The sequence below is a fragment of the Salvelinus sp. IW2-2015 genome, linkage group LG31 (genome assembly GCF_002910315.2).
Source record: "Salvelinus sp. IW2-2015 linkage group LG31, ASM291031v2, whole genome shotgun sequence".
Classification (NCBI taxonomy): Eukaryota; Metazoa; Chordata; class Actinopteri; order Salmoniformes; family Salmonidae; genus Salvelinus; species Salvelinus sp. IW2-2015.
The window spans coordinates 8,006,824-8,019,618 of record NC_036870.1 but is presented as its reverse complement, the minus strand read 5'-3'; the positions used below and the strand labels follow the sequence as shown (position 1 = coordinate 8,019,618).

The following is a 12,795-nucleotide window of genomic DNA, read 5'->3' as shown; positions in this document are numbered from 1 at the left end:
CAGTTTCGACACATACAACAACACATAGTTACACATGGAGTAAAACAAACATATAGTCAATAATACAGTGAAAAAAAAATAAGTCTATATACAATGTGAGCAAGTGAGGTGAGATAAGGGAGGTGAGGCAAACAAATATATGTATAAATAAATAAAAATATAAAAGGCCATGGAGGTGAAGTGAATACAACACAGCAAGTAAAATAAACTAAAAGAACACTGGAATGGTTGGTTTGCAGCGGAAGAAAGTGCAAAGTAGAGACAGAAAATATATGGGCAGACAGAGAGAGACCAGCTACAGAATAGTCTAAATACCAGGGACACTGAAGTAGACAAGTTGAAAAAGAGTCTGAACACTACAACTATGGAGCGTGACCAGCTACAGAAGGAGATAGAACGACTGAACTGGGAGAACAAAAGTAAGGACAGCCCCCCCACAGTTTTGGTAGTTGACCTGTTATCTCACACACAAACATATTCAAGAAGTATTATCAGCGCTGGCTGTGGCCATTAGGACCAGAAACAAATGACAGGAACTGTGTTTTGCCTTAGCGCTCAACACACACCACAGGAGATCAGAGGTCATCAGAACTACCTACCTACAACTCCCTCAGATTTTATTTTGTCAGTCAAGGAAATTAGATAAATAGTAGTTCAACATCTTTTATCATTCACCCGTGACCTTGTGGTTAGTGTCCGCCCTGAGATTGGAAGTATTGAGAGTTCAATCCCCGACTGAGTCATATGAAAGGCTGTAAAAATTGTACCTGATGAGTGTCTGCTTGGCACTCAGCAATAAGGAGATAAGTGGAGGTAAGGTCCTATGATAGACTAGCGTCCAGCGGGTGTACTTTAAAAAATAATAATTTTATTTAAACAGGACCAATGTCTCATTTGCAGTAGAGCCCTGTTTTCAATACAAAGAAATAAACATATACAGTGGCAAGGAAAAGTGTGAATTGGTCATTAAATGTGAACTGGTCTTCATCTAGGTCACAACAATAGACAAACACAGTATGCTTAAACTTTTAACAAACAATTATTTTCATGTCTTTATTGAACACACCGTGTAAACATTCACAGTGCAGGGTGGAAAAAGTAGGTGAACCCTTGGATTTAATAGCTGGTTGACCCTCCTTTGGCATCAATAACCTCAACCAAACATTTTCTGTAATTGTGGATCAGACCTGCAAAACGGTCAGGAGGAATTTTGGACCATTCCTCTTTACAAAACTGTTTCAGTTCAGCAATATTCTTGGGATGTCTGGTGTGAACAGCTCTCTTGAGGTCATGCCACAGTATCTCAATCGGGTTGAGGTCAGGACTCTGACTGGGCCACTCCAGAAAGCGTATTTTCTTCTGTTGAAGCCATTCTGTTGTTGATTTACTTCTGTGTTTTGGGTCGTTGTCNTCTCTGCTCTCTTGGGTCATGCACAAGCATCTCAATCGGCGTTGAGGTCAGGAACTCTGACTGGGCCACTCCAGAAGGCGTATTGTTCTTCTGTTGAAGCCATCGCTGTTGTTGATTTACTTCTGTGTTTTGGGTCGTTGTTTCCTGTTGCACCACCCAACTTCTGTTGCGCTGTCAATTGGTGACAGATACCTATAATTCTCCTGCAAAACGTCTTGATAAACTTGGGAATACATTTTTCCGTCGATGAAACAGCAAGCTGTCCAGGCCCTGAGGCAGCAAAACAGCCACAAACCATGATGCTCCCTCCGCACATACTTTACAGTTGAGATGAGGTTTTGATGTTGTGGTGTGCTGTTGCCTTTTTTCTCCACACATGGATGTTGTGTGTTCCTTTCAAACAACTCAACTGTAGTTAAATCTGTCCACAGAATATTTTGCCAGTCGCGCTGTGAACATCCAGGTGCTCTTTGCAAACTTCAAACGATGCAGCAAAGTTTTTTTGGACAGCAGTGGCTTTCTTCCGTGGCGTCCTCCAGTGAACACCAATCTTTGTTTAGTGTTTTACGTATCGTAGTCTCGTCAACAGAGATGTTAGCATGTTCCAGAGATTTCTGTATGTCTTTAGTTGACACTCTAGGATTCTTCTAACCTCATTGATCATTCTGCGCTGTGCTCTTGCAGTCATCTTCGCAGGACGGCCACTCCTAGGGAGAGTAGCACAGTGCTGAACTTTCTCTCCATTTATAGACAAGTTTGTCTTACCGTGGACTGAGAACATCAAGGCTTTTAGAGATACTTCTGTAACTCTTTCCAGCTTTTATTGAAGTCAACAATTCTTAATCTTAGTCTTCTGAGATCTCTTTTTTGTTTGAGGCATGGTTCACACCAGGCAATGCTTCTTGTGAATAGCAAAACTCACACTTTGTGAGTGTTTTAAAGGGCAGGCAGCTCTAACTACATCTCCAACCTCATCTCATTGATTGGACTCCAGGTTAGCTGACTCCATACTCCAACCTAGGTTTGGGAAGTCATTAGCCTAGGGGTTCACATACTTTTTCCAACCTACACTATGAATGTTTAAATGATATATTCAATATAGACAAGAAAAATACAATAATTTGTGTGTTATTAGTTTAAGCACATTATGTTTGTCTATTGTTGTGACTTAGATGATTATCAGGTCAAATTTGATGACCAATTTATGCAGAAAATCCAGGTAATTCCAAAGGGTTCACATACTTTTTCTTGCCACTGTATGTAAAACACAGGGAAATCACATTTTTGAGCCCGCACTGGGCCTTTTAAGCTGCTTTGATGAAACATTCCTGTGTCTTTGAGGTGAGACATGATCCTCTAAGACAGAGCACAGATCAAACGCCTTAGGTTGTGTGTGTGTGTGTGTGTTGTGTGTTGTGTGTTGTGTGTGTTGTGTGTGTGTGTGTTGTGTGTGTGTGTGTGTGTGGTGTGGTGTGGTGTGTGTGTGTGTGTGTGTGTGTGTGTGGTGTGTGTGTGTGTGTGAGTGTGACACATGCAAGCGTGTGTGGTGTCTCCCTTCATGTGCAGCACTGAGACTTCAGTCCTCCTCTGGTTTATCAGCTCCCCTGCTGGAGATGACAGTAACGGTCTGCCCACCCATGTAGAGTAGGAGTGTGTGTGCCAGCCAGCCTCGTTCTGTGGACGGGCTCAGCCGCCTGGCTAGGCTGAAAACATCCCTGTGATTATTTATACAGCCTCCTAGGGTTTACAGAGATTCTCTTTATGACTAAACACCGGGAGGGGTTTGGACAAGGAGACGCAGGGAAGACTGATGGCTCACCCAGCAATGACACACCTTAGTGCCAAACACAGAACACCACACACACTCACATACAACACTCTGAGCACATGACAACATCTGCTAAACGACTACACACAACACTTGGATAAAAAACAAAAAACCACATACGCACCAGTGCTCAATAACACAACACCCTCAATTTAAAAGCTATGTACACATACATAAACAGCGATGCTAATGGCTCACACATGAAGCACCCAGAATCCTCCAGATGCACCAGCACACAGGGCCCATAAGTTACACACATGCCCACACACAATCCATATCCACACACCACACACACGTTCAATAGAGATTCTTATCACATTTAGCACAAGCTAAAGAATATTATAATTTGTTTTCCCACTACCAAGGGATTCTATTTCGAAGATCATCCCTGGCCTTTGAGATTGCGTCATGGTTCATACACGCCTGCCTGTGTAAAATAATTTTCCCCTGATGTCATTGAATGATTTATAGTAATGATTCTACAAACAGGCGGTGAAACAAGGTCCTGATCCAGATACTCTTTCTCATTAAGCCATGCAGTATGCGTGTTTTGTCTAACCAGCCCTATAAGCAGTTCACCATTCAGCTGTGGAGTCCTCAGGGGAGTCTAGCAGGGCTCTGATACAGGAGTAACCATGACCAGGACACAGGTGGTGAGGAGAGGGGAGGAATGGGGAGAGGGAGGGGAGGGGGGAGGAATGGGGAGAGGGAAGGGTTTGACGAGTGGAAAGAGATCGCATTTATAGCTTTCTTTAGTCCCTTTCTGCAGCGGAAAAAAGGGACAGGTTTTTTCTTTTTCAAAATCACATTAAAGTTTGAGATATTGATGATTTATAGAGAGAGGAAGAGCGGAAGAGAGAGGGGGAGGGGGGCGAGAGTGAGGGCTGGTGGCAGGGGGGTTTAAACATGATGCAAACCATTGGACGAGCGGGAATGGAGGCTGCCAGCACAGCCTGCTCGTTTTAAACTGGAGAGGAAGTGACCGTATATACAGAATGCCAGCAAACTCCTCGCTTCTCCACTCACTATATCACACATACGAACTGCTGTGCACGCAGCGCACACACCACACACACGCACGCACGCCGCACACACACACACACGCACGCCGCAAGCGCACACACACACACACACACACACGCCGCTATCAGTGCTGAGGTCAGTCTATGGCCATTGGCTGGAGAGTGGTTTGTATATTCTAATATTATGTTTCTTTACATCACCGTCACCATTCCCACCACTGCTATTATCATTATTACTATTGATTACAGTCTAGGAGGCTGGAGGGCAGACAGGAGAGCAAGAAGAAGGAGTGGGAGAAAGAAGAGGCATAAAAGAGGAAGTCAAAAACATGACAAGACCAGAGCGAGAGAATAAGAGGTCCAGTGTTTTCCCCCAACACCGTCCATGACTTAATCTGATTCCTCTCTGAGAGAGAAACATGCCTTCCAGGGACTGCTGTACTGCAGGAGGACAGGATGGAGGGACTGGCTTACATGCAGGAGGACAGGAATGGAGGGACTGGCTTACTGCAGGGTGACAGGAGTGGAAGGGACTGGCTTTACTGCAGGAGGTACAGAGGGGAGGACTGGCTGACTTGCAGGGAGGACAGGAAGGAGGTATGGAGTTTAGAAAAGCATAAGGACAGCAGACAAGAAGAAGACAGGAAGGTGAAAATTAAGAGAGATGGGAGATACAAGGACAGAAAACAGGCCCTAAACAGGCTTCACCTAAAGGATAAAGGGTTAATACTCGCTGGTTTTGAGGCAGACACCAGACATCCCAAGAATATTGCTGAACTGAAACAGTTTTGTAAAGAGGAATGGTCCAAAATTCCTCCTGACTTTTGTGCAGGTCTGATCCGCAACTACAGAAAACGTTTGGTTGAGGTTATTGMTGCCAAAGGAGGGTCAACCAGTTATTAAATCCAAGGGTTYGCATACTTTYMCCACCCTGCACTSTGAATRTTTACACRGTGTGTTCAATAAAGAYRTGAAAACGTATAATTGTTTGTGTGTTATTAGTTTAAGCAGACTTTGTTGGTCTATTGTTGTGACCTAGATGAAGATTAGATAACRTTTTATGACATATTTATGCAGAAATCAAGGTATTTCCAAAGGGTTCACAAACTTTTTATTGCCGTTGTATATTTCCACACTATGAGAATGGAATAATACTGTGAAATTGTGCAAATAATGATAATGCCCTTTCAGTGTAAGAGCTGTTTGAAAAGATTGCCTGAAATTTCTGCTTGTTTTGGTGGAATGGAGTTTTGGCCTGCCTCTGCTAATAACAGCTATTTTTCCCCTCCCCACTCAGACCCAGACAGCTAAATTCTTGCTTGAGAAATTGCTGTTTGCTAAGAAGCTATTTTTTTTAAACCATTTTCATTTAAATCAATCACGGTAAGGTACTTACTTGTTACCCAGAAATGATTTGATATTCAGATAAAAACGCTGCATTGGACCTTTTTACTGAGCTCTACTGTGTACTGATATCCATCCATGCACAAATCCTTGAAGTACCATACATCCAAGGGTACCATTGCACACTCAGAAGTGTCCAAAATCGAATTGGAACAGAACAGCTCTTTTTAGTAGTCTGTGATCCATTACAAAAGGGATCCTTCAGTAATTCATTTGAGACAGCAGCAGATCAGATTTCACAAGGTAGAATTGGAAGGAAAGGGGGATCTTAGTGTGTTTTGGTGGTGGTAGAATTGGAAGGAAAGGGGGTATTTTAGTGTGTTTTGGAAGGTGGTAGAAGGGAGCTGCATCGCTCATTTCCATTTCAAACAGACTGTTGCCCCCCAGCCGTTGCTCCATTGACTGAACTTGTTCATCATTCAATGAATTGGACCTAGATCAAAATACATCTTTGATTTAACTTATCCAGAGCCCAGGAGCTGAACAACATTCAGCTCCCTCCCTCCATGGGGTGGGGTACAGGTGTGGGATTGAGAGATGGGGAGAGTGGAGGAGGTGTGTGTGTGTGTGTGTGTGTGTGTGTCTGTGTGTGTGTGCGCGTGTGTGTCTGTGTGTGTGTCTGTGTGTGTGTGCGCGTGTGTGTCTGTGTGTGTGTCTGTGTGTGTGTGCGTGCCTGCCTGCCTGCCTGCCTGCAAGAGACAGAAAGGAAATACAGAAGACAGTTGAAAGCCCGGGGAAGATTCTGAGAGGTACTAATGAGTGGAAAGAACATCAAGGTGTGTGGCTGGCTGTTTGAATCCCTTCAGTAGGACTATAGGAACACTACAGAAGCTATATAATATGCTGCATTACTGTGTATCAAAGTAATTGTAGCCCTTGGTAAGAATTCAGCTCTGGTACTAAAGTAGTTCCTCCTCTTTCACACACTTACATCTGTCAGTCTCTCTCTCTCTTTCTCTCGCTCGCTCTCTCTCTCTCTCTCTTTGCTCTCTCTCTCTCTTTGCTCTCTCTCTCATCCTTTCTGTTCCCTCTCGCTCCTCAGTCTCTCCCCCTCCTTTCATTTCTCTCTACAATTGTATTTATAATTTTTTTWATTTCACCTTTATTTAACCAGGTAGGCCAGTTGAGAACAAGTTCTCRTTTACAATCGCGACATGGCCAAGATAAAGCAAAGCAGTGCGACACAAACAACAACAACACAGAGTTACACATGGAATAAACAAACATACAGTCAATAACACAATAGAAAAGTCTATATACAGTGTCTACAAATGAGGTAAGATAAGGGAGGCCATAGTGGCAAAATAATTACAATTTAGCAATTTAACACCTGAGTGATAGATGTGCTGAAGATGAATATGCAAGTAGAGATACTGGGGTGCAAAGGAGAAAAAAAAACTAATAACAGTATGGGGATGAGGTAGTTGGATAGGCTATTTACAGATGGGCTATGTACAGGTGCAGTGTTCTGTGAGCTGCTCTGACAGCTTGTGCTTAAAGTTAGAGAGGGAGATATAAGTCTCCAGCTTCAGTGATTTTTGAAATTCGTTCCAGTGATTGGCAGCAGAGAACTGGAAGGAAAAGCGGTCAAAGAAGAATTGGAAATATACCTGCTGGAGCGCGTGCTACGGGTGGCATCGCCGAAATCAAGGATCGGTAGGATAGTCAGTTTTATGAGGGTATGTTTGGCAGCATGAGTGAAGAATGCTTTGTTGCGAAATAGGAAGACGATTCTAGATTTAATTTTGGATTGGAGATGCTTAATGTGAGTCTTGAAGGAGAGTTTACAGTYTAACCAGACACATAGGTATTTGTAGTTTTCCACACATTCTAAGTCAGAACCGTTCAGAGTAGTGATGCTGGACGGGCGGGAAGGTGCAGGCAGCAATCGGTTGAAGAGCATGCATTTAGTTTTACTTGCATTTAAGAGCAGTTGGAGGCCACRGAAGGAGAGTTGTATGGCATTGAAGCTCGTCTGGAGGTTAGTTAACACAGTGTTCAAAGAAGGGCCAGAAGTATACAGAATGGTGTCATCTGCGTAGAGATGGATCAGAGAATCACCAGCAGCAAGAGCGACATCATTGATGTATACAGAGAAAAGAGTCAGCCCGAGAATTAAACCCTGGTGGCACCCCCATAGAGACTGCTAGAGGTCGGACAACAGGCCCTCCAACTTGACACACTGAACTCTGTCTGAGAAGTAGTTGGTGAACCAGGCGAGGCAGTCATTTGAGAAACCAAGGCTGTTGATTCTGCCGATAAGAATGTGGTGATTGAGTCAAAAGCCTTGGCCAGTTCGATGAATACAGCTGCACAGTACTGTCTCTTATCGATGGCGGTTATGATATCGGTTTAGGACCTTGAGCGTGGCTGAGGTGCACCCATGACAAGATCCGGAAACCAGATTGCATAGCGGAGAAGGTACGGTAGATTCGAAATGGTGCGTGAACTGTTTTGTTAACTTGGCTTTCGAAGACCTTAGAAAGGCAGGGTAGGATAGATATAGGTCTGTAGCACTGGGTCTAGAGTGTCTCCCCTTTTGAAGAGGGGATGACCGAGGCAGCTTTCCAATCTTTGGGGATCTCAGACAGTACGAAGAGAGGTTGAACAGGCAGTAATAGGGGTTGCAACAATTGTGGCGGATAATTTTAGAAGAGAGGGTCCAGATTGTCTAGCCCGGCTGATTTGTAGGGGTCCAGATTTTGCAGCTCTTTCAGAACATCAGCTATCTAGATTTGGGTGGAGGCTTGGGCCAAGTTGTGTGTGGGGGTGCAGGCTGTTGACCGGAGGTAGGGGTAGCCAGGTGGAAAGCATGGCCAGCCATAGAAAAATGCTTATTGAAATACTCAATTATCGTTGGATTTATCGGTGGTGACCAGTGTTTCCTAGCCTCAGTGCAGTGGGCAGCTGGAGGAGGTCTCTTATTCTCCATGGACTTTACAGTGTCCCAGAACCTTTTGGAGTTTGTGCTACAGGATGCAATTTCTGTTTTGAAGCTAGCCTTTGCTTTCCTAACTGCCTGTGCATATTGGTTCCTAACTTCCCTGAAAAGTTGCATATCGCAGGGACTATTCGATGCTAATGCAGWACGCCACAGGATGTTTTTGTCCTGGTCAAGGGCAGTCAGGTCTGGAGTGAACCAAGGGCTATATCTGTTCCTGGTTCTACATTTTTTGAATGGGGCATGCTTATTTAAGATGGTGAGGAAAGGACTTTCAAAGAGCAACCAGGCATCCTCTACTGACGGAATGAGGTCAATATCTTTCYAGGATACCYGGGCCAGGTCGATTAGAAAGGCCTGCTCGCTGAAGTGTTTTAGGGAGCRTTTGACTGTGATGAGGGGTGGTCGTTTGACCTCAGACCCATTACGGACGCAGGCAATGAGGCAGTGATCGCTGAGATCCTGGTTGAAGACAGCAGAGGTGTATTTGGAGGGTAGGTTGGTTAGGATGATATCTATGAGGGTGCCCGTGTTTACAGGTTTGGGGTTGTATCTGGTAGGTTCATTGATMATTTGTGTGAGATTGTGATTACAGTGATACAGTGTTGGATGTATTTAGATTGGTGATTTCCACACACTCACTGACTGGCACACACTTTTGCATACTCTGATCAAGCATAAATGAAACACAAAAATGTGCCATGTTCAGATAATATCTGAGTAAGAGTGACTAACACAATTAATGGGGGCACCTGGGCCCTGTGTGCCCGGACAGTAATTTGTTGATGATTACTACGAGGTTTAGATAGCTGGCTAGACTACTAACTTTTAACTCTCTACAGTAAGTTGAGACACCGTCTGAGTTTTTTTGGTCTTGAGCCCCCTAGCGTGTTGTCTGTGCATACAGTAGGCAAAGGTGCTTCTACACACACACACACACACACACACACACACACACACACACTTTCAGACAGACACACACACAGACAGACAGAAAGACACACAGACAGACAGACACACAGACAGACAGACAGACAGACAGACAGACAGACAGACAGACAGACAGACAGACAGACAGACAGACAGACAGACAGACAATGTACCCAATAGATTCCCCTCTGTTCTCCAGCAGTGTTCTCATACAGTGCTGTAATTGTTCCTGTCTGTTTTGTGTTATAACGTTCAGAGCAGCATAACTGCGGTGAGAGGCTTCTTATGACAATTATACCCTTGCTGCAATCTCCACTCAATTGACAGGCACACTTTAATTAGCCAAATTAAATAGGAGTTGATATGCTCACTTAGCTCGCAAGTCGTTGAGGCTAATTAGAGGCGATGGCAGGCCTATCATTTCTAAATGGTTGACTCTAAATAAATAATACCAAACATAATTTTACTTTACTGGAGACTAGTATGAAAGGTTTTGATTAAGAAGGATGAATTTAAATGTAGTTGAATATAGTTGGGGCAAATAAGAGCCGTGTGTGTAACCTCAATTATTATGAAGATGAAATAGCATTGCATCAGTGTGTGCACACATACACACACATCAAGCACACAAATGACATCAGGTCAACAATTTTCTCCAAGAGCGACTCCCAACCAGCAGTTAAGGGTGTCAGTGTTTGTCCCTTCACGCAGTTACACTAGGTTATGGTTAACAGGTGGTCTGTCCCTGTGCCTAACCCAACACCAAGTCAACCCCTTAGCTAATGGAAACCACATGACCTGAAACCCTAGCTAACTCTTGGTTACAGCCTTGTGCTYTGGCTTAATAAATCCTTGTTTTCATAGCAAGCCGAGYGCAAAATGTGTTACATGTTGCCTCAATAGAGATCATTTGTACACAGATGCTGTGACATGAAGATTTGTCAAGTATACATACTGTATATTCATCAGCTATAGTACTAGATTGATCTATATTTACAGTCAAGGGGGGTTGGTTGGAGGATTCAGCAGGTTACTACTGAGAGTGAAGGCAGGATGGTGTATGTGTGGAAATTTCCTGGAAACATAGGCTCACATATGTAATAAATGAGATAAAATGATGATCTTGGTGCTTGGTGTTGTCACTACCTCACCTCCAGTGGTGGCTGGTGGCACTTTAAATCAGAGGAAGGGATCACAGTAATGGGTGGAAGTGAATGAATGGGATGTTATTAAACACATCAAACACACGGTGTCCATTTGGTTGATACCGTTCCGTTCACTTCATYACAGCCATTATTATGAGCCTCGTCTAATCGTCTCCCTGTAGGAAAGTGATTCACTTCACACCTCAGGTGTTTGACGTTCACGTTGAGATTCATTTCCCCAGAAGATTCTGTTTCTCTGTACTGTGTGTCAATGTTGTCTTTTCTGTGTAACCCAATACAGATGTACACTGAGTGAACAAAACATTAAGAACACCTGCTCTTTCCATGACATAGACAGACCAGGTGAATCCAGGTGAAAGCTATGATCCCTTATTGATGTTACTTGTTAAATCAGTGTAGATGAAGGGGAGGAGACAGGTTAAATAAGGATGTTTAAGCCTCCTGACAATTGAGACATGGATTGTGTATGTGTGTCATTCAGAGGATGAATGGGCAAGACACACTATTTAAGTGCCTTTGAACGGGGTAKAGTGTGAGCAGTGGAGGCTGCTGAGGGGAGGACGGCTCATTATAATGTCTGAAATGGAGTCAATGTAATGGTATTAACCACAAGGAGACCACGTGTTTGATGTGTTTCATACCATTCCATTGACTCCATTCCAGACATTATAATAAGCCGTCCTCCCCTCAGCAGCCTCCACTGGGTGGTAGGTGTAAGGCACACTGGTTTGAGTGTGTTAAGAACTGCAACGCGGCTGGGTTTTTCACGCTCAACAGCTTCCTGTGTGTATCAAGAATGGTCCAGCACCCAAAGGACATCCAGCCAACTTGACAATTGTGGGAAGCATTGGTGTCAACATGGGCCTGCATCTCTGTGGAACGCTTTCGACACCTTGTAGAGTCCAAGCCCCTGTGTGTGTGTGTGTGTGGTATGTGTGTGTGTGTGAGTGCGTGCGTGTGTGCGCGTGTCCTGGCAGGCTGGAGTCACAGACAGACTCCTCCAGCACTCGTCKGGCCCCTCCGTGACTACAGGTGCTTCACATTACTGCTCGTAAAACCCAGCGAGAGAGGAAAATGACTGGCACAATTTGTTTGAGAGGTAAAGGCAGCTTGGAGCTGCGCTGTGTATGGATACACTATATTGATTATATTAATTCATGGCCTTGTTGTGTCTGTTGAATGCTTCAGTATTCCAATGCAGTGCCAGAAAAACGCATATTGTTTTTGAATTGAATTCAATCAGGATTAACCCCTCATATTGGCATTAGGGACAGGATGTTTCCAAACCTTGTGACCTGACTAGGAATAACTCTGGACTCTGGGTTGCCTCGAGATTTTCCTTGTCTTGGAATGTGGTCAAAATAAAGAAGAAAGTCATGGCCAAAATCAAATGGGAGGGTCTGGACTGTAGTCATGTTTTCTGGATCATCACACAGAAAATACATCAACATTCCTTGTATTAGTGCCATTTTTGGTCAGCAGATATACCCCCTAACCTTTCCGCTGGCTTACAGTAAATATCCTCAGTGGTTTTGGTGACCACATACAGTATTTCATCATAGACAGGAAATAGATTCCTCTATTGTGTAATATCTGTGGGCACGCTGTAGTCACCGAAATGTGTTATTTTGAAGAAATGTCACATATTGTTTCTATTCAAAGGGTGAAGGGTGGAATGTTGTTGTATTCTCAATATCAGACACTACATTTCATTACTCATACCATTATCTGTCTGCCATATCACTCATGCTCGGCAATACTCTCAATGGGCCAATGCTAGTGATCCTCATCAGGTCATCTTGAGATGACCTCATACTCTAGTGTTATTTCACCTTCATCTGAAGCTAATTGACAATAATCTGACAGTAGTTATTTCCTGCTATCAAATGACCTCATGGGTGGAATGTTATTCATATTTTTCATAATTAATCAACATTAWTTTTTTTTAAACTGGTGAAAATTCAGTGTTTCTATGTCAAACAGTTTTGTTGTATTTCAGTCTTCTATAATGTATATGAAGTGTAATATTGTGATGCAAACTCAAAATTACATTTCAACTCCATATCTGACATGATACAGGTGTCAACTTCTTT

At 43.5% G+C, this 12,795-nt stretch overlaps 1 protein-coding gene across 1 annotated transcript in view; it reads left to right on the top strand.

Moving 5' to 3' along the window:
* The window catches only part of LOC139023326 (receptor-type tyrosine-protein phosphatase H-like), a 35,317-nt gene extending 32,263 nt beyond the window's left edge, over nucleotides 1-3,054 (top strand). The window contains exon 9 of the mRNA XM_070436252.1: nucleotides 2,978-3,054. Within this exon, the coding sequence (XP_070292353.1) occupies nucleotides 2,978-3,054 (77 nt within the window). The remainder of the gene's footprint in view (nucleotides 1-2,977) is intronic.
* Nucleotides 3,055-12,795: the final 9,741 nt, after the last annotated feature.